General features: G+C 38.6%; 1 protein-coding gene and 1 long non-coding RNA gene across 4 annotated transcripts in view; one reads left to right on the top strand and one right to left on the bottom strand.

Moving 5' to 3' along the window:
* The window catches only part of BAZ1A (bromodomain adjacent to zinc finger domain 1A), a 114,828-nt gene that overhangs the window by 4,260 nt on the left and 90,069 nt on the right, over positions 1–20,499 (top strand). For all 3 annotated transcript variants that reach the window (XM_074955850.1, XM_074955849.1, XM_074955851.1), the window contains exon 2: positions 5,051–5,329. In XM_074955850.1, the coding sequence (XP_074811951.1) occupies positions 5,051–5,329 (279 nt within the window). The remainder of the gene's footprint in view (positions 1–5,050; positions 5,330–20,499) is intronic.
* LOC141989337 (uncharacterized) overlaps positions 17,497–20,499 on the bottom strand; it is a 62,050-nt gene continuing 59,047 nt past the window's right edge. The window contains exon 3 of the long non-coding RNA XR_012639969.1: positions 17,497–17,877. This is a non-coding gene — a long non-coding RNA (uncharacterized LOC141989337). The remainder of the gene's footprint in view (positions 17,878–20,499) is intronic.

Raw genomic sequence — 20,499 nt, 5'->3', positions numbered from 1 at the left:
GCTCCCATACAAAATTGTGCTGATAACACATGCACAATACACACAGATCTTTTGTGTTTTCTGTCTGTTTAGAACCTTACTAGGTTCTAAATTAACTGTAACAGGTCAGGAAAAAGATCTGAGTATCACTGTGGACAGCTCAATGTGTAGCGGCATCTGAAAAAACAAACGTTAGGAAGCATGAGAAATGGAATGGAAAAATTATAAAGCCATTTAAAAATTGGTGGTACTTTCTGGTGCAATGTGATGTGCAGACCCGTGCAATGTTTCTTCCATATGAAGAGAGACTGAAAAGATTGGGAGTGTTTAGTACAGAGAGGAGAAATAAAGAGGGGACGAGAGATACAAAATAATGAATGGCATAAAGAAAGTAGTTGGGGCACTTCTGTTTGCCCTGTCTCATAATATAAGATCAATGGGACACTTGGTGAAATTGAAGGTCAGCATATTTGAAACTGGTCAAAGGAAACATTTTTACACAACCGCACAATCAGCGAGTGGAACACATTGACACCAGATATTATTGATGCCGGTAGTTTAGCAGAATTCCAAAAATGTGTAAATGGGTAATGAGAGCGTACATAGTTACATTACAGTGTTGGTTTATTATTTTTTAAAGAGAAACCCAGAATTTTGGAATATATTCTTCAGGGAATAGCTAACCTCTGACTAAGGATCTTAGGAAGAAATTATCTATAGGCAGATGAGTCCATAACTGCTCACTTTGGGGTGTTTTGTACATTGCTTTGAAGCGTCTTGTATTGACCCCTTTTGAAGATAGGATATTTTGGAACATAGGAAATGCCATTCACACCAGCATCCTTGTAAGTCAGTATCCTAACATCATGCCTATGTGTACATTGTATGTTAGATGCTGATAGGGATCCATATTAAAAAAAAAAAAAAAGATGACTGACTTGAGAAAAGGTTTTTCTTTTCTAAATTCAGGATAATCCATTTATGTTCTGCCCTTTACATTGGGTTTAGCATATGGCAGGATGAAGTAACATTTTGCAATATTTGATGCTTATGTTTTTAATTCTGTTTTAAGTAAACTTTCTTTCCTTAGTATTTTAAACTTTCCAGAAAAAGAAATTGATTTGAAATAAGCTTATTCTTAGACACAATAAAAACATATATTTAATAGGTCTTGGGGTAAGTGAAAACATTTGAATATGTTCAATTTAATCAGAACCACACACACCGTTTTGGCTGTTGCACAAGGCTCCAGAAACTCCTAAATCAGGCTTCTGCGGCCTTTCACAAAGATTCTCAGTGCAGAAAGTGGATGCAATTTCTTTTTTTTTTTTTTTTTTAATTGAATCTGACTCATAATAAATCCTTTTTACTTATTTAGTAGCAGGATTGAACTACTTTTCAAGGCTTTTGCCCAGGATTTTGTCAATGGGTTTATTCTTGCATAAAAAGTTAACTGTTTACATTGCTAATACGTTATACATTTATAAATAGAAATACAACCATGCCATTCAAATTCATGGTGTAGCATAAAGGCCTCCAACAAAAGGAAGTCCAGCTTAGTCTCTGGATTGGAACTTGATTTTTGCTACTCTGGAACCCATGGAAGTCAAATGGGGTTTACATAGGCTGAAGGGTTCATGCTGATGGGCCTCAACTGCCATTCCATATGAACTTCATCCCAATATGTTCAGGTGCAGAGATCTTGGAACAGTGGGTGATATTAAAACGCCATATATGTCACAGCTTTTCAACATAAAGGGATGTGATAAGGACACAATGGCAATTTTAACTCTAAATGTATTTGCTTTTGTGAATTTAAATGCAACATGAAGTATGCTCAATCAAGCCTTTTATTTTTCGATTTCTTTTAATATAGAATATTGTAACTACTACTACTTAGCTGTATTGGTAGCTTCTATTTACATAACTACAATGGCACAAATATGCCTCCATGGAGCAGGAGTGTTGGAATATTAAAAATCTATTGACATGATGTTGGATTTTTGTTCTCTCAGACCCAGTTTCAGTGAAATTATTAATATGTTACAATAACATGTTAATGACCTGTGACATAATTTATCTGTCTGATGTGCTGTTTGTAGCTGCTGGCTAAAGTGAAGGGATGCTGCCAAGATTAAATGTAATCAGTTTTTTAAAGCGAGAGAGAGGGAGAGATGAAAGGTAGTTTCAGGGACTTTGCTGACTCCTGTGTCTTTGTGACTATTTTGATAGTTTTATAAGTACATTTACTTTTTTTGCAAATTATTTTTTCTCCATGCTGATGTGTGGAAAAACCCACACAAAACAAAAGAGTAAACTAACTACAGAGAAACAGGATACACAAAGTGTTGTAGAGTGACTGAAAAAAAAATGTTTTCCTCAAACCTGTTTCTTTCATGGTAATCTTAGCTTTCACTTATAACAAATTTACTTGTAGATTTTACTTGAGAGATGTGTGGGTTTTTTTTTTTTTTAAGTTAAAGGTTTCATTTAAATAATGTGTCTGTCCCCACCACTCCTCAGAAAAAGGTAGCAGCCCTGAAAGGGACATTGTCAATTTGATATTTATGTTTCAAGTGAACACATTTTAAAAAACTCCAGTTTCTGATAGTGCATCTTTTAAATAGTATATCCTGAAACTTTTTAAAAATAATTTGTTTGAAATTTTTTTTCTGATCTCCTGTTGATAATTCTAAGAATCTCCTTAGCAAAGGAAGAAGTAGGTGATTGACAGGGAAATAGTGGAACTATACACAAAGGCCCCAGTCCTGCAAAGATTTACTAAATATTCAACTATATGCATTGAAGACTACTCCTAGTGTGTAAATTAAGTGCATGCATTAGTCTTTGAAGAATTGGGGCCAAAGATGCTGTGAAATGCACAAAGTAGAGAAATTGGTGTTCTTTTAAGGAACTTTTCCTAATGTGTGGAAAGCTCCCATTTTGAAGGCATGTGGAGGACTAGATGGGAGACACGGCCAGACTCTCAATTGTCCTGTAGAGTCTCAGCTTTCATGTACACAGTGTTTGTTTCTAGCTGTTATGGTTGCAATGCAAGCTTTGAAAAGGTGAAGCAAATGTAAATGATCCACAGATGTCTGCCTGAGTGTGTAAAGAGCCTAAAACAATAGCTCTTAGGTGTGAGCTGCCCCATTCACTTCATTGGGTGCTAACTCAGATGACAATGATAATACTTTAAATGTCATCCTTGTTAACTGTTTCACTCCTCATCAAAGCATTAAAAAAAAAACAACCAATCACATTATGAAGATGTATACCAGTGTATCCCAAAGTATGGAGTTGACCCTTTCTCTCCCGCACCCCCTGCGGGATGGGGCATGATAGATTAGCTGGAATGACACAGAAGATGTTAAATTTGTTGTGTGTTTTAATGTATAACAACACGTGGTAAGGTTGCAGGAGGGGGGCGGGGCAGGCGGCAATGATTGGTTTCATTATGCTGAAGTGGTCCTCAGCTTTTAAATGTTTAGGAAACACTGCATTAAGGAATGCATATTTAAAGGCACACTATCAGACTGTTAGTTGATCAACAATATGTGATGTATTTTAACAACTATAATCTACTAAATGGCTTTGATTCTACATTAACTTAAAAAAAATCAACTATTTCATCTAGAAATGAATTTAACAAACCACTATTTTTGCCAGGTTCATCAAAAAATATTGTGATGGGCTCACCCTGCAACAGCTGTTGAATAATCAATACTGTAGAAATTATGCTGGTGTACTAAACAGGAAGTAAACAAGAATAACCATGGTAATTTCAGTATTAATTGGAACACAAGAGGGGAAGAAAAATCAATATTTGCCAAATTGAAAAGGGGGATGGGAAGAATCTGCAGAAAAAATATTTTAATGCTTTTATAAGAGCAATGCAAACAGTGAAAGAACAAAAACTATTTCAAAGAAGTGCTTGGTGTTATTTTTTAACTACTCCATTGATGGGCCAGAACACTCAAAAGCACTCAAGTGTTTTGACTGCTGAAAAGCAAAGTGGAACTTAAATGAAGTAAAACCATTTAAAAAGAAAAAAATTGCAAGACTGTTTTATACTTGTACAATTTTAGATGCTGATTTTGTAAGCCTATACATAGAATGGTGGTGTTAAATTTAAACCCATGAGTAGTCTCATTGAACTCAGTGGGACTACTCCGATATATAAAATTACTTGTGTATGTGCGCTTTTTTGCAGGGCCCAAGGGCCTGACACTGCCCAGTTAAAATCAGAGGGAGAGTTTTGCTGCATGTAGACCAGGGGTCTCAAACTCAAATGACCAGGAGGGCCACATGAGGACTAGTACATTGGCCCGAGGGCCGCACCACTGACCATGTCCCCCCACCCTGCTGCCCCATCCCTGCCCCCACTCCACCCCTTCCATGAGGCCCCGTCCCTGCCCTGCCTCTTTCCGCCCCTGCCCTGCCCCCATTCCAACCCCTTCCCCGAACCGCAGCCAATGGGAGCTTCGGGGGAGGTACCTGGAGGAGTGGCCACGGCAACACACAGAACCCTGTGCCCCCCGTCCCTTCCCCAGGTCCTGGCCGCTTCCCAGAGCGGAGTGTGGCCAGGGCAGGCAGATGGGGAGCCTGCCCTGCCTCCGGTGCTTGTGGGGCCAGAGCCGCTCTAGGTAAACACTGGGGGGAGGGGCAGGGCAGGGAGCTAGCGGGCCACAGAAAATAACCCCGCGGGCCGCGTGTTTGAGACCCCTGATGTAGACTGTAGTGAGAACAGGTTTTGGCCCTACAATAGTAGATTTATCAAGCACTGAAAAATTGGTTTGAACAGAAGTGGCAAAATGACTCTTAAGTATTCCACCATGAAGTGAGAGCCAATAATAATGTGTTCTGTATATACTGTGATTACTGTAATTTAAGTCTGGAAATACTACAATCTACAACTTGAACAGAAGCAGTGCAGTGTTTAAATTTTAGACATGTAAAGAGTGTTTTTCACTTAGTTGGTCAAAAACATGTGACACCATATTAACTGTGAATAAACTGTAGGTGTTAGCTAGAATTCTATTCACTCTTTTTCTTTTTTTCTTCATTATAGTGACTTTTTTGAACGCACCATTCTGTGTAACAGCCTTGTATGGAGCTGTGCTGTGACAGGTAAACCTGGACTCACGTATCAGGAAGCACTGGAATCAGAAAAGAAAGCCAGACTTAATCTCCAGAGTTTTCCGGAGGCACTCATAGTTCCAGTTCTGTATTTGGCCACCCTTACCCATCGCTCACGACTTCATGAAATCTGTGATGAAATCTTTGCTTATGTCAAGGATCGATATTTTGTTGGTGAAACAGTGGAAGTAGTTAGGAATAATGGTGCAAGGTAAACACATTTTATACATATTATTCATTAAATATGTGTTATTGTATATCTATTTTTATTATTTACTTCATTTATTTATTTTTACAAAACTTGGGGTTATGAATTCTGTAACAAGTTATTTGTAGGACAAGTACAATGTCTCTTGCTAGCCATGTGATTAATGCTGTTTATTGTGTTACTAGTGGCTAGGGTTGGATTCCTGGGATCAGTTTCTCATTCCTTGGCTTGGCAGTTACTGTGATTGCTGGAGGCAGCACAACAGCCCCTTGGCATTTTTTTCCAGAGCGGTCCTATTGATCCTGAAGTAACATTGATGTGTTTTGAAGGAATTTCCATTCAGCCCTCTGTCCAGGAAAGCCACTGCATGCACGGAGTGGGCTGGAGTTTGGGTGATTTGACATCCATTGATGTCCAGAAAACGTGCTGTGTGATCAGAGGTTACTTGAATGGAACACAGGAAAATTTTTGCAAATTATCATGATTTTTGAGTGGAAAAATGATATAAACATTGGTGAGAAACTATTTGTTGATGTACTGGGTAACAGATTTACAAACTTTTGGAGTGAGATGTAATTATCAACTAGGGAACATTATGAATGACTGCTAAAAGTTTCCTCAAAGACTTCTTTGATAAGGCTTCTGGAGTGAAGTAGTGTGGAAGTCACCAAATGGTATTTTTGTACCCCATAAGTGGCAAAATTTTAGAAAGAGAAATAAGCAATTTAAGCTGGGTTGTTCAAGTTTTGTAATTGGTAGACAAAAAACACTTCCATTCCAAAAGCATTAGTTTGTTACAGGAACATGCTCAGAAAAGTGAGGAATGGTGAGAGAGGGATATAATATTTGGTCATTCCAGGGTGCACGTATTTTCCTATAGGTTTTTTAAGCTGTTTCTGCTCATACTGTATATACGAACATGTTATGTGCTGCTAACAGTGCTTCCTTTTGGTACTATATTTGTATGAGTTACAGAAGCTTTTAGTTAGGGGAATGGAGGGTGAGACTACTACTATTAAGGGTTTGGAGAAATCCTGAATTTTAAAGGTAATTTTCTCAGATGTGATCACTTTTATTTTTGAATCCATTAGTTTATAGTTAGCTATAGGTGTGTTAGTTGGGTTGAATTTTCCCTTACAGTACATTGTTTCTCTGAAGGGACCAGGAAATGTTCTTAATTTCAAGTCATAAAGTTTTCATTTAAGTCCCAATCCTGCAAAATTTCCACATGCTTAAATTTACATACTGAATAGTTCCCCGGATGGGAATACTCACAGTGTAAATTTAAGCATATGCATACATTTTTGCTGGATTGGGCCTTTGTCCTGTTGGGGGCAAGGCAAGCTTCGCCAGGCCATGAAGTAGTCAGATAGCATGACACAGTAGCCTGTGGATGCCCTCAGATCCATGGCAAAACCCTGTGTATGTTAGAGGGGATAGGGTCTGCATATTTATTGGAGGCCCACCCTTTCATGTGATTCCTGGCTTTGCCTTTCTTCCATGGCAGTACAGATATGGAAATAGTTGTACTATGTAGTGGAAATAGGATTTTAATCAAATAATTAAAATACAAGTCCATGTGCTCCAGTGGAATGTTGGCGAATTCAGATGTTTTTGATTTTGCCATATAAGCACTCTCACATTGTCGTCTTCTTGGGCCTGCTCTAAACCCCTGACTGATGTAGCTATGCTGGCTTAACCTCAGTGTGGGGGTAGCTATGTCAATGGAAGAATGCTTCCATCAACACATTGTTCAGGGAGATGATGTTCCTGCTCCTATATGAAAAACCCCTCTGTCAGTGTAGACTGAATCTATGCTAGGGGATTATGCCGGCACAGCTAGGGTGATGTACCTAAGCCGGTATAGTGTAGATGTACTCTCAGAGGCTCTACCTCTACCCAAAGGTCTGTAGTGGGCCCAGTCCTATTTAATATATTCATAAATGATCTGGAAAAAGTGTAAACAGTGAGGTGGCAAAATTTGCAGATGATACAAAACTACTCAAGATAGTTAAGTCCCAGGCAGACTGCGAAGAGCTACAAAAGAATCTCTCAAAACTGGGTGACTGGGCAACAAAATGGCAGATGAAATTTCAGTGTTGATAAATGCAAAGTAAGTCACGTTGGAAAACACAATCCCAGCTATACATATAAAATGATGGGATCTAAATTAGCTGTTACCACTCAAGAAAGAGATCTTGGAGTCATTGTGGATAGTTCTCTGAAAACATCCACTCAATGTTCAGCAGCAGTCAAAAAAGTGAACAGAATGTTGGGAATCATTAAGAAAGGGATAGATAATAAGACAAGGGTATGGAACGGCTGCTTTATGAGGAGAGATTAATAAGACTGGGGCTTTTCAGCTTGGAAAAGAGACCACTAAGAGGGGATATGATAGAGGTCTATAAAATCATGACTGGTGTGGAGAAATTGGTGTTATTTACTCTTTCTCATAACATAAGAACTAGGGGTCACCAAATTAAATTAATAGGCAGCAGGTTTAAAACAAACAAAAGGAAGTTTTTTTCACACAACACATAATCAACCTGTGGAACTCCTTGCCAGAGGGTGTTGTGAAGGCCAAGACTATAACAGGGTTCAAAAAAGAACTAGATAAATTAATGGAGGATAAGTCCATCAATGGCTGTTAACCAGGATGGGTAGGGGTGGTGTCCCTAGCCTCTGTTTGCCAGAAGCTGGGAATGGGCAACAGGGGATGGTTCACTTGATGATTACCTGTTCTGTTCATTCCCTCTGGGGCACCTGCCATTAGCCACTGTCAGAAGAAAGGATACTGGGCTAGATGGACTTTTGGTCTGATCCAGTATGGCAGTTCTCATCTTCTTATGTTTTTACATCACATCATTAGTCTTAGTTGAGCACTAGTTCTGATGTTGCAAATAATTTGAGCTTGTTTTGTGTGGGGCGCTGATTGGTCTCCTTTGTCTCTTAGTTTTAGACTTTAGGCTTGGCTTAGCTGATGGTCAGAGATTTTCACTCCACCTTCTCTGGATGTCTGGCTCAAGAAAGAGATCAGAATACAACTTCAGGAGGTGGTGTTGGTGCAAGAGAATATCCTTTCTTTCTTTCCTCATGGTTAGTCTTTTGTAGGGTTTAGTGTCCCCTTGCTTTGCCTTGGGGACTACCTTTGTCTAGTTAGGTGTTCTAACATGTTGGCTATAGCTCAGTGTGGACCAATAATCTGGTATCTTGATCTGAAGTCATTGTAGAATATTCCTATCTGCGGTGGATACTTTCTAGCAAAGTGCTTGTGATCACCAACAGAATGCCCTTTTTGAAAGTGGACATGTGAGAGGCCCATGTGAGAAGAAGTTGGCAACACTTTCTATCAAATGGAATAAGGCCAATTCTCACCTTGCTAAATATAATGTTAATCATCAATTACCCTTTCACACGTTTCCATTTGTTTCTTTTGACACCTAGTGAGCATGTTAAGAGAAAATGTTAGGTTGAAAAGTAGATGCATACTTGGTTAATGCAACTACAAAGTTTGCTGCCTTGTTTCTTCACAGGATGAAATTTGGAGTCTTTTTCACATTTCCGTTTAGAGGATAATGCACTCCTGTAAAATATTTGTTCATTTCACTTTGAGAATAAATTGAAATATAGTGCTATTGTTCTGATCAAATTGCAATATAAGTTTGTCTCTGAATAATTGGATTTGCCTCAGTAAGTGTTACATTTTATCTGAATTTTAATCCTTTAGGAGAATTTTCATTCATTTTTAATCCAAAGGTGACTGACTAAAATATGCTTGTTTTTTTATTAACGCCGGTGCATGAATTAGAATGTGGAACTACAAAATACACTCAGATTTGAGCAAAACTCCTCAAATTAATGTAATCTTTTAAAATGACCAATAAAAAGATTGAATTAAAGGCTGGCAAGAAAAATTTTAGGTAAAATGTCTGTTTCCACTAAGACCTAAGCCGTTCAGGTTTGTCTACTCTTAAACATATGAGCATGAATTGTGTATTTTGTAAAATTTAACTATTATACATGCACTAAGGCTGATAGGCTAGAATAGTAGTCCTGCATGGCTTATATTGGAGATCAAATGTAGCTCTTTAAAATGCATGGCAAATAAAGTGCAAAAATCAAGTTACTGCTAAAGTATCTCTCTGTTTGGAGCCATATAATTAAACAGTATAAAGAGATGGGGGACAAGACATAAGTTATTCCCCTTTTACCGCAGTTGACTGTTAATTTGATTTTGGCCTATATTTTCATAGTATTGCATGTAGGGGTTAAGTGTAGAAGTCCATGTTATGTATAAATCTTTTTATTAATTGTAATATTATTTATGTGTATTTATCCTCTTGTGTAGCTTTGAAATTTAGCCTGAAGCCTAAACTCTTATTGAAAATATGGTTTTCAGGCAAAATAGAAATTTACTAAATAAGATCTTTTTTGACCTATATTGCTTTGATCTATTTTAATAAAAAGAAATGTGGCCACAGTCAACCTGTAATCAAATCATACTTTTTTTGTCACTGAGAGTAAGAGAGTATGTTGGGGTGGGGGGTAAGAAAGACACTGTCAGTGGACTTCACTGCTGTTTCCTAGGAGGAAGCACAAGAACATTGAGACTCAAGAATCCTGGGTCCAAGTGCAGGTTCTGAAGCATGCTCTAGTTGTTACAGACCCTTCTGCCTCTTTTCCCTTCTCTTCCTCCTCCACTCTGGCTCCTATAGCTTCCAGCCTGTCCATGTCTTCCCCTCTGCTCCTCATCCCTTTGCATTTGAGTCAGGCTGCTTCCTCCTCCTCACTGCCATGGTGCCACAGGAGAAACACTGAGAGTTCAGGAGAGACTGTCTCCCTGCTGTTGGTTACTTTGTCTAGCACCACAGCAGTCTCCAGCAGCCAGGAAGAGAAATTGCAGGGAAAGTCCTGCTCTGTCGCTGCAAGCCTCTGAATGGAGTATGCAAATCATTTTCCAGGAGTGATATGTGTCAGCTGGCATGTAGGAGCTGCAAAGGAATGGAGCATGCTCACTGCAGACAGAATCTGTGAATTTGTAGAGAATTTAGCTGCCAAACAAATGAGCTTCTATTGAGCATGTGCAAACTGCAGTTTTTCAGCGCTTATAAATTGACCAAATTTAGGCAGATTTTTAGGGGGATGTCAAAAGGCAGCTATATGTTTTGATGGATACAGGAGGGGGCCTTCTCCTCCAAATTTTAAGTCCTCATTCTAAAGCAGGGAGGCACATAGGGTTCTCAGCTAAATGATATTAAGAATTTTGTAAATGAGCAAAACATTTTTACAATTTTTCTGCTAACATAATTGCTGAAAAGACTACACCATTTTTGCTGAAGCTTTCAAAAAATCCAGTCTGAGGCAGATACCCAGCATATAAAATTTCTGCCCAGACAATTCAAGCTGGGCAAAATTATAAACCATTATGGAAAATGTTAGGTAACTTTAACTATAGGCATTGCTACCAGTGCTGCCTGTAATTCTGTTATCTTCTAAAACAGTTTGGGATCTGAAATCTTTATATTTTCAAAGCAATTTAGTTTCTTCTTCCTGTTGTTTAAATTCTATTCCAGTTTTAGTGAAAGAAATGTTTAAAATTAAAACTAGAATAATATTTACTGCTAAAAGTAATGAATTAAGATATAAAGTTGTGAACTAAAACATTAACAACCTGTATGTCTCACTGAGACAGAAGGAAAACGTTGGCCAGGACACTGGGATTATCCCCAGTTTCTCTGGAAAAATATTCTAGGATCTTAAATTTCCATCTTGCACTTTACCAGAAGAAGATCTTTTGTTTAACTTCTCACCTAAAGGGTGACATCTCTCACAGTACTAGATCCATTTAGTTCTGCCTTGTGGTGTCAGTACTTATACAGGATATGTATCTAACCAGTTTACTGAATTCTGAGTCCTGGTATGAGGCTTGAAACTTGGAACTTTATGGCAAGAGTGACATGCTGCTGGAAATAGCATTGTGCACCCCGGGCCAAACTGCAACCAAAATAAAACGTACTATTCTGTAGTTCAACACAGTCCACTGAGCTACGTGGCCTGTTCCTGTTTTCAGTGGAAGCTAGGAGCCAATATACCTTTGAGGATCTGGTCCTAGGAGTTATGCTGCTAAATTCAGTGAGGTAGGGTTGTGTCCAAGGTATAGTTTTAATATTTAATTGATTGTAATTAAGCACGAGTCTTCTGAGGCTTTGGTATTACAAACAATATAGTGGCCTCCTTTGCTGGGGTGAATAAATCGGTAGTCTATAAGTCATCATAAATCTATAGGGCCATTGGCACTGATTTGGGTGGTAAAGTTGTTGTGCAACCTGCATTTTAGTTCTTCTTAGTTTTTCTCAAATGTAATTTATACAGTGCCCTCACTTTGCCCATTGAGGCACATGGGACACTGTACAACAATAACAATATAACTTAATTTATAATAAACACCCCCTAAACCAAAATTAGATAGAAGGGTTACTAGAATGAGTGGGGAAGGGAGTAAAGGGAAAGACTTGCATAGAACAGCTGTCCATTATCAAGGGGGAATACATTTTATATTCTGTCTGGTCACTAGATTACACTACAGCAAAAAGAATGATTGCTTGCTGACCTTAGGCAAACAATGCTAGAGTGCAGATATCCAACAGAGTAAGGCTTAAGTGAAAGTAGTGCTTTTGAAAAGTGCCAGATTAATAGCACTGGTAAATTAAGTTCTCTGTTAGGAAGATCTGTATTGCCATATCTAATCAGATCAGAGGTCTGTCTAGTCCAGTATCCTGTCTTTGACACTGGCCGATATCAGAACAACAGTCAAGAAATTAGTGGATAATTATGCAGTAACCTGCCCAGAGGTAAAGTTTCTTTCTAAGCTCTCCCAGGGATTGGCTTGTGCCCTGAAGCATGAGGTTTATATCTTTTTTTTTTTTTTTCTTTTCTTTTAAGGGTTATTCTTAGAACAGTAGAAATGAAGGCTTTCTGTCATCATGCAGCCAATATGATCAACCATGATCTGGAGGGATGGGGGAGAAAGGACCATTTATATACAATGAGAACATAGTTTGTTTTCTAAGCCTATTCATTAATTGGCACTCTGCTTAAACTGGCAACAGTGACCAATTGTGGTTTGTGTTATGTGATTGTATGTACCTGTCCACTGGGATCTAGGCTAACTTCACATAGGCCACCAAATAGCCATGGGACAAAAGTGTCTTTTAGGCACTATTGAACTATGGAGGATTTAAATCTGTGGCCTGGAAGTGAAAGGTTCTATGCCCCATTATTAACTAATGTCCAACCCTTTGAAAATCTGGATGGCGGTTTTGTTTTTCTCTGAAAAATAGGCTAACGGGAATTCTTGATTGGTCTGTCAAGAGGCAGGGACTGTATGAGTAGATCCCATTGATAACTCTGAAAATTTGCCTTTTCCATGTAGTTGCAGATCCATCAGCCATCCCTGCAACCCTCATAGAGAGGGTTGCACTAGAAACAGCAGTTGCTGTTGCATTGGCCACAAAGTGGTTCCAAGACTTAGAATCATAGAATAATAGAATCATAGAATATTAGGGTTGGAAGGGACCTGAGGAGGTCATCTAGTCCAATCCCCTGCTCAAAGCAGGACCAACACCCACAAAATCATCCCAGCCCAGGGCTTTCTTAAGCCGGGCCTTAAAAACCTCTCAGGATGGAGATTCCCACCACCTCCCTAGGTAACCCATTCCAGTGCTTCACCACCCTCCTAATGAAATAGTGTTTCCTGATATCCAACCTAGACCTCCCCCGCTTCAACTTGAGACCATTGCTCCTTGTTCTGTCATCTGCCACCATTGAGAACAGCCTAGCTCCATCCTCTTTGGAACCCTCCTTCAGGTAGTAGAAGGCTGCTATCAAATCTCCCCTCACTCTTCTCTTCTGTAGACTCAATAACCCCAGTTCCCTCAGTCTCTCCTCGTAAGTCATGTGCTCCAGCCCCCTAATAATTTTTGTTGCCCTCCGCTGCTCTCTTTCCACTTTGTCCACATCCCTTCTGTAGTGGGGGGACCAAAACTGGACGCAGTACTCCAGGTGTGGCCTCACCAGTGCCGAATAGAGGGGAATAATCACTTCCCTCAATCTGCTGGCAATGCTCCTACTAATACAGCCCAATATGCCCTTGCCCTTCTTGTCAACAAGGGCACACTGCTGACTCATATCCAGCTTCTCGTCCATTGTAAATCCCAGGTCCTTTTCTGCAGAACTGCTGCTTAGCCATTAGACTTGAGAGGAAGGAGGATATTGTTGCCTTCCCCCAGCTATTGCAGAACTTTCTCTCATCTCATGTTCTGGGGAGAGTAATTTCCTCCAAATTGGTGACTTCTTTAAAATGTGAACAGATGTTTGTTTTATGGTTCACAATCATTAGCTACATGTATAGACAAATATATAGTAGATGAATATGTGTACCTTTTACAAAACAATATTTGTAATGTTAATTCTTTATTCACTTTTGCTAAGGCCAGAGTTCACACAACCGATTAGAACACTGCAGAATTTTGAACTCTGGTTGTCTTAAAATATAAGCTGTTGTGTTTTTTGCTGTTAAGTAGCTTGCTGAATTAGGACCTGGAAGCACCTGTATAACTTTAAATACTTCAGTAGTCCCAAAGTACTCTGCTGGATTGGGGCTTTAGACTCTTAAGCTATTTTATTTTTAAAGCTTTGCTGCTCATAGACTGGAAGTCTCCAACCTCCAATGTCTCTTCTAAACTGATTTAATAGAATTTACTGTAGATTCCCAGAAAATGAATTCTGTATGCATAAGAATAATTGTTATATGGAAGAGAGAGCAGTGCTGTTCTTTTCTAACTTATCTCCTCAATCTTTGTGTCTCATTTATTTTCTCACATGTTGTTCTTGGAAGTTTTATGAGGTACCTAATAGACAGAGGATGCAACTGTAGTAGCCAAAGATAGGTAAAATGAGTGAGCCACACTATCCAGGTGAGAAGTCAGTTCCCTTTTCCTCTTCCCCTAGCTTCTGGGAAGTATGAGGATGCTGGGAATCTTACCAGAGTGCTGTCCCTACATCCTGATTGGTGTTCCATCTTTTGTGTCTGCCTCTAGGTAGCCGGTGTCTGATAATTATAGAACCTGCTGCAAGAGAGAAGCAGAATCTCTTTCCTCTCCTGTTTTTCTCTCATCCCATCCCAGAGCCTCCTGGCTACTACTTCATATGTGTGTGTTTGCTGCTCTACTTTTATCACTACTTTTGACCTCCCAGACTCTGGTGTTGTGTCCTCTTCGTAAGTGAATAGCTGCAGCGCTTGCCTCTGATGCTGTTCATACCCTTATCAATCAGGAGCAGGTTGAAACTGACTGGTTATCAATGGTTCACTATCAAACTGGAAGGGCATATTTAGTGTGGTGCCACAGGGGTCAGTCCTGGATCTGTTACTGTTCAGTATTTTCATTAATGACTTGGATAAGACAATGGAAAATATGCTTATAAAATTTTCAGATGATACCAAGCTGGGATGGATTGCAAGCACTTTGGAGGACATGATTAGAATTCATGACAACCTTGACAAATTGGAGAATTGGTCTGAAATCAACCAGATGAAATTCAATAAAGACGAGTGCAAAGTCCTTTGCTTAGGAAGAAAAAAATCAAATGCGCAACTACAAAATGGGAAAAAACTGGCTAGGTGGTAGAACTGCTGAAAAGGATAAGGAGGTTATAGTGGATCACAAATAGAATATGAGTCAACAATGTGATACTAGTGAGAAAAAGGCTAATGTCATTCTGGAGTGTATTAACAGGAGTTTCATATGTAAGACAAAGAAGGTAATTGTCCTGCTCTGCTTGGCGCTGGTGAGGCCTCAGCTGGAGTATCATGTCCAGTTCTGGGTGCCACACTTCATAAAGTTGTGGATAAACTGGAGAGAGTCCAGAGGAGAGCTACAAAAATGTTAAAAGGTTTAGATAACCCGACCTACAGGAAGGGTTACAAAAAGTGGACATGTTTAGACCTAAGAACAGAAGATCGAATGGGGACCTGATGGCCTTCAAATATGTTAAGGGATGCCATAAATAGGTTGCAGATCAATTGTTCTCCATGTCCACTGGAGGTAGGACAGGAAGTAAACAGCTCAATCTGCAGCAAGGGAGATTTAGGTTGGATATTAGGAAATACTTGCAAACTATGTGTATAGTTAAGCACTGGAATAAGATTTCAAGGGAGATTGTGGAGTCTCATCATTGGAGTTTTTTAAGAACAGGTTAGACAAACACCAGTCAGGGATGGTTTAGGTATACTTGGTCTTGCCTCAGGGGGCTGAACTAGATAACTTCTTGAGTTCCCTTTCAATCCTACATTTCTGAGATTCTGTGTATGCTGGTAAGCATTATATGTATCCAAATAATGGTGGGTTGCAGGAAAAATCAGTTGCTGGTATTCCACAAAGGTTCACTCCAGAAAAATCTTAAAGGTGACCTGCAAAGGAAAACAGTTTGTGACCATTTTTTGCCTCAAGGCCCAAAGAATTTTTTTTTTTTTTAAAGTAATTTTCTGCTAAACACCTCTTTTGTATCCATATAACTCTTTCAGTTAGGGGTACAGTTTTTCTTTTTAACCAAAATAATTATACTGGTACCATCCTTAGTTTGGACTCAGTTCTATGATATACAGGTGCCGTGTACCAGTATAGCTTATTCCCTTTCCAGGGGGAACTAAGCTATACCAGTAAAATAATTTTTATATAAATATATCTTGTTTTTCTTCTTACTGTAATTTTTAAGACCTGGTTCTCAATTATAATAAGACCAAGCTCATGATTTTTGGGAAGGACTCTCTGCAAATTGAGTGGAAGATAGAAGGGCACATAAGAACGGCAATACTGGATCAGACCGAAGGTCCATCTAGCCCAGTATCCTGTCTTCTGACAGTGTCCAATGCCAAGTGCTTCAGAGAGAATGAACAGAACAGGTAATCATCAAGTGATCCATCCCCTATCACCCATTCCCAGCTTCTGGCAAACCAGAGGTAAGGGACACCATCCCTGCCCATCATGCTTACCTTGTAAAACAAGTCTCTGTTTTTACTTATTTAGGGAGAAAGTTTATCATTTGGGCTGTTGGTTCCCTTATTATAAAGACTTAAAACAAAAGGTCCTTAGCTCTGTTCAAAGGGTGCTCTGTTTTACCCTCTCATATGGTGGGAACAGAGTAGCTCCAGCGCTAAGAATTTTTAATGCTAAAATAATATTGCAGAAGATTGATTTAAAGGCCAAATTTCAAATCATTCAAAATAATTTTGTAGGAGACTTTTAATTCTCCCAAATTCTACCCCTGTCTTGTTTTTACATGCTGAGGTGGGTGTTTTTTCTGTCAGTAGTACAGTTTGTATTGCTTTTCTTATATTTTGGTCTAAAATATGTACTCTCCCAGATTATAGATTGCTCCATCTTTGCCTTCAGGAGATGGAGGAGCAACCTGTGTACGCCTTATTTCCCTGGTATAAGACCTTTATTATAGCTAAGTTGGGTTTTTCTGTTACTCACTTATTGTCTATATCTTTTAATCAACATAATCAACTACTTAAACAAAGAGTGGCTTTTATTAGCCAACAAGAAGATTTGGCTATTATTCATGATTCTAAGTTTGCCTTTTGGTTTTCTACTTTGAAAGATAGCTCTTGTTTTTGAACCATATTTGAATGAGTTATCAAAGGCGTGCTCAGTTAAGATTGCAAACCATGGAAACTGTTGTCCTTAAAAGTAGAAAAGTTTCTTTGCATCTTCATTTTTGCCCATGTAAATATGGAGCATTAGAAGATCTATGTCATTAGCTTTTAAATTACAGAATTTTCCAGCTTCCGAGAGCATGCTGGATTTCACCTCTTTTTTGTGTTTTTTTTTTTTTTTTTTTTTTTAAGAATCTTTATCACCGTCTTAAAAGGTAATGGTTTTAATATTTTCTCAATCCCCTGTTGTAATTAAATCAGTGGCAATTTTTGTCCTGTTAACATTGTGCTAAGGAAAAGAGTTTTTACTAAGTTCTGATTGATATTTTAATGTATTATATCGATGTTGCTGTTGTTTAGATAGTGTATGTTTTTCTTTTTGTATTTGTGAAACACATATATGTCATATGCAATCTAATAAAATTGGATTGTACACAATATCTGATCTTTAAGGAAAAGTTAAATGAACTGGGAACGTTTAGTCTTGAGAAAAGAAGACTGCGGGGAACCTGATAACCTCAAATATGTTAAGGGTTATAATAAAGAGGACTGTGATTAATTGTTCTCTTAAGGTAGGATTAACAGTAATGGTCTTAATTTGCAGCAAGGGAGGTTTAGGTGAGATATTAGGAAAAATTTTCTAACTATAAGGATAATTAAGTATTGGAATAGCCTTCCAAGGGAATTTGTGGAATCCTGTCACTGGACGTTTTTAAGAAGAGGTTGGACAAATACCTGTCTGGTCTTGTCTAGGTTTACTTGGTCCCGCGTCTTGAGGTCCCTTTCGTCCGTACATTTCTGTGATTCTTTTCAGTTCAGAACTGTCCAAAGAATTCTAAATAGCAAACAAACAAATATCAATTTACATTCTGTTGCTGCTTTACAAAACTAGGAGCAGCAATGGTACTGAAGCTGTTTGCCTGTAGAGTCAGGAAGACCGTATTCCATCAGTTTACTTTCTGCTCATATTTAGAAGATTCTTTGCAGTCTTAAGGGTTAGAAACTTTTTTTTTAATATAATGAAAACTAATAGTGTACTTAGATTTTTCAGAAAGCCTTTGACAAGGTCCCTCACAAAATGCTCTTAAGCAAAATGAGCTGTCATGGGATAAGAGGGAAGGTCCTCTCATGGATCAGTAACTGGTTAAAAGATAGGAAACAAAGGGCAGGAATAAATGGTCACTTTTCAGAATGGAGAGAGATAAATAGTGGTGTCCCCCAGGAATCTGTACAAGGAGCAGTACTGTTCCACATACTCATAAATGATCTGGAAAAAGGGGGAAACAGGTGGCAAAATTTGCAGACGATACAAAGTTACTGAAGATAGTTAAGTCCAAAGCTGATTGTAGAGAGTTGCAAAGGGACCTCACAAAACTGGGTGACTGGGCAACAAAATGGCAGATGAAATTCAATGTTGATAAATGCAAAGTAATGCACACTGGAAAACATAATCACAGCTATACATATAAAATGATGGGGTCTAAACTAGCTGTTACTACTCAAGAAAGAGATCTTGGAGTCATTGTGGATAGTTCTCTGAAAACATCCACTCAATGTGCAGTGGCAGTCAAAAAAGCTAATAGAATATTGGGAATCATTAGGAAAGGGATAGATAGTAAGACAGAAAATACCATATTGCCTCTATATAAATCCATCATATGCCCCACATCTTGAATACAGTGTGCAGATCTGGTTGCCCCATCTAAATATATATATATTAGAGTTGGAAAAGGTACAGAAAGGGGCAACAAAAATGATTTAGAGGTATGGAACAGCTTCCATATGAGGAGAGATTAATAAGACTGGGACTTTTCAGCTTGGAAAAGGGATGACTAAGAGGGGGATATGACAGAGGTCTATAAAATCAGGACTGGTGTGGAGAAAGTAAATAAGGAAGTGTTATTTACTTCTTTGCATATCATGAGAACTAGAGGTCACCAAATGAAATTAATAGGCATCAGGTTTAAAACAAACACAAAAGGAAGTATTTCTTTGCACAGTGCAGTGAACCTGTGGAACTCTTTGCCAGAGGGTGTTGTGTACACCAAGACCGTAACAGGGTTAAAAAAAAACTAGATAAATTCATGGAGGATAGGTCCATCAATGGCTGTTAGCCAGGATGGGCTGTGATGCAAAGCCATGCTCTGAAGTGTCCGTAACCTCTGTTTTCCAGAAGTTGGGAATCAGCTACAGGGATTGGATCACTTGATGATTACCTGTTCTGGTCATTCCCTCTGAAACACCCAGCATTGGCCACTTTTGGAAGACAGAATACTGGGCTAGATGGATCATTGGTCCGACCCAGTATGGCTATTCTTATGTTCTTAAACTTTAGATTCTGCAGAAGTTGCTGGCACTTGCCTGGGAAAACTTCCATTTACTGTGGAGAAGTGAATTTCTGAAGTCCTGATAATAAAGCTAATACAGTGCCTGTGAAAAGTGTAATTGATAGCACGGGAAAGCAGATTCTTTCCACAGGACTCATACAGCCTTCAGTCTTTCTCCATTGCCATTCAATATACCTCACTTCAGTTCTGGAAGTACCATGTCTAAGGAGCTCAACTTCCATGACTTACATTTTTGGGATGCGTCTTTTTATTCTGTTGACTAGTAGCAATTATGACGAGATGGTTTATGTAAGGTCCACTAGAATAAGACCCCACACCTCATTTCACGTAGGCCATTGAACAGCTGATAATTAGTACTGACTTTTGGTTATTGCTAACCTGGATGGCAATATGTATCGATCCTGGTCTATATATAGTTTTTGTACCAGTATAACTTTGTTGGTTAGTGATGTGTTTTTTTTGTTTTTTTTAAACTGATACAGTTATAGCCCCACAAATCACATTGTGGATGTAGTTATACTGGTATAAAGGTGCCCTGTACTGGTATAACTTGTTCCCCTTGCTGTATGAGAATAAACTATGCTAATATAACCATGTATATACTGGTACTGTATAACTGCATCCACATAAAGAAGGTTGTGTCCTTTTAATTTTGGTATAGTTAAAGCAGTACCAATTTTGTGTGTAGACAAGGTCTCATTGTCGTAGAAGTGAAAGGGCCAGTATCTCACTAAGTCCCCTGATCCAGCCAGTCCCATTTAAGCAGCCCTATCTACCTAGTCAGGTAGTATTACTTGAAACAGAAGTTTTTATCTTAGTATTAAATGAAAACTAAAACATGAAGGGAATCACAATCACACTTTTAGTGCAAACATGTGAATTACTACACTTACCAAAAATTCTCTTTTTGCTTTTAATAAGATTTTAACTGTAGTATATTATAGCTAGTTATTAAATGGTGAAGTTACTCTTACATTTGTAGCTATCTGTTTGTGAATTATTGGGTTGAAATTAATTTTTGTTCATAATGGTTTGGTACTATTAGGAAGTGTGTGTCTTTTTGATTTTAACATTTGGAATAATTTAAGTGGAAGGAACACCAGATTCTT

The sequence above is a fragment of the Natator depressus genome, chromosome 6 (genome assembly GCF_965152275.1).
Source record: "Natator depressus isolate rNatDep1 chromosome 6, rNatDep2.hap1, whole genome shotgun sequence".
NCBI classification, from domain to species: domain Eukaryota; kingdom Metazoa; phylum Chordata; order Testudines; family Cheloniidae; genus Natator; species Natator depressus.
Note: the sequence above shows the minus strand (reverse complement) of the source record. Positions and strands in the feature narration are given on the sequence as shown.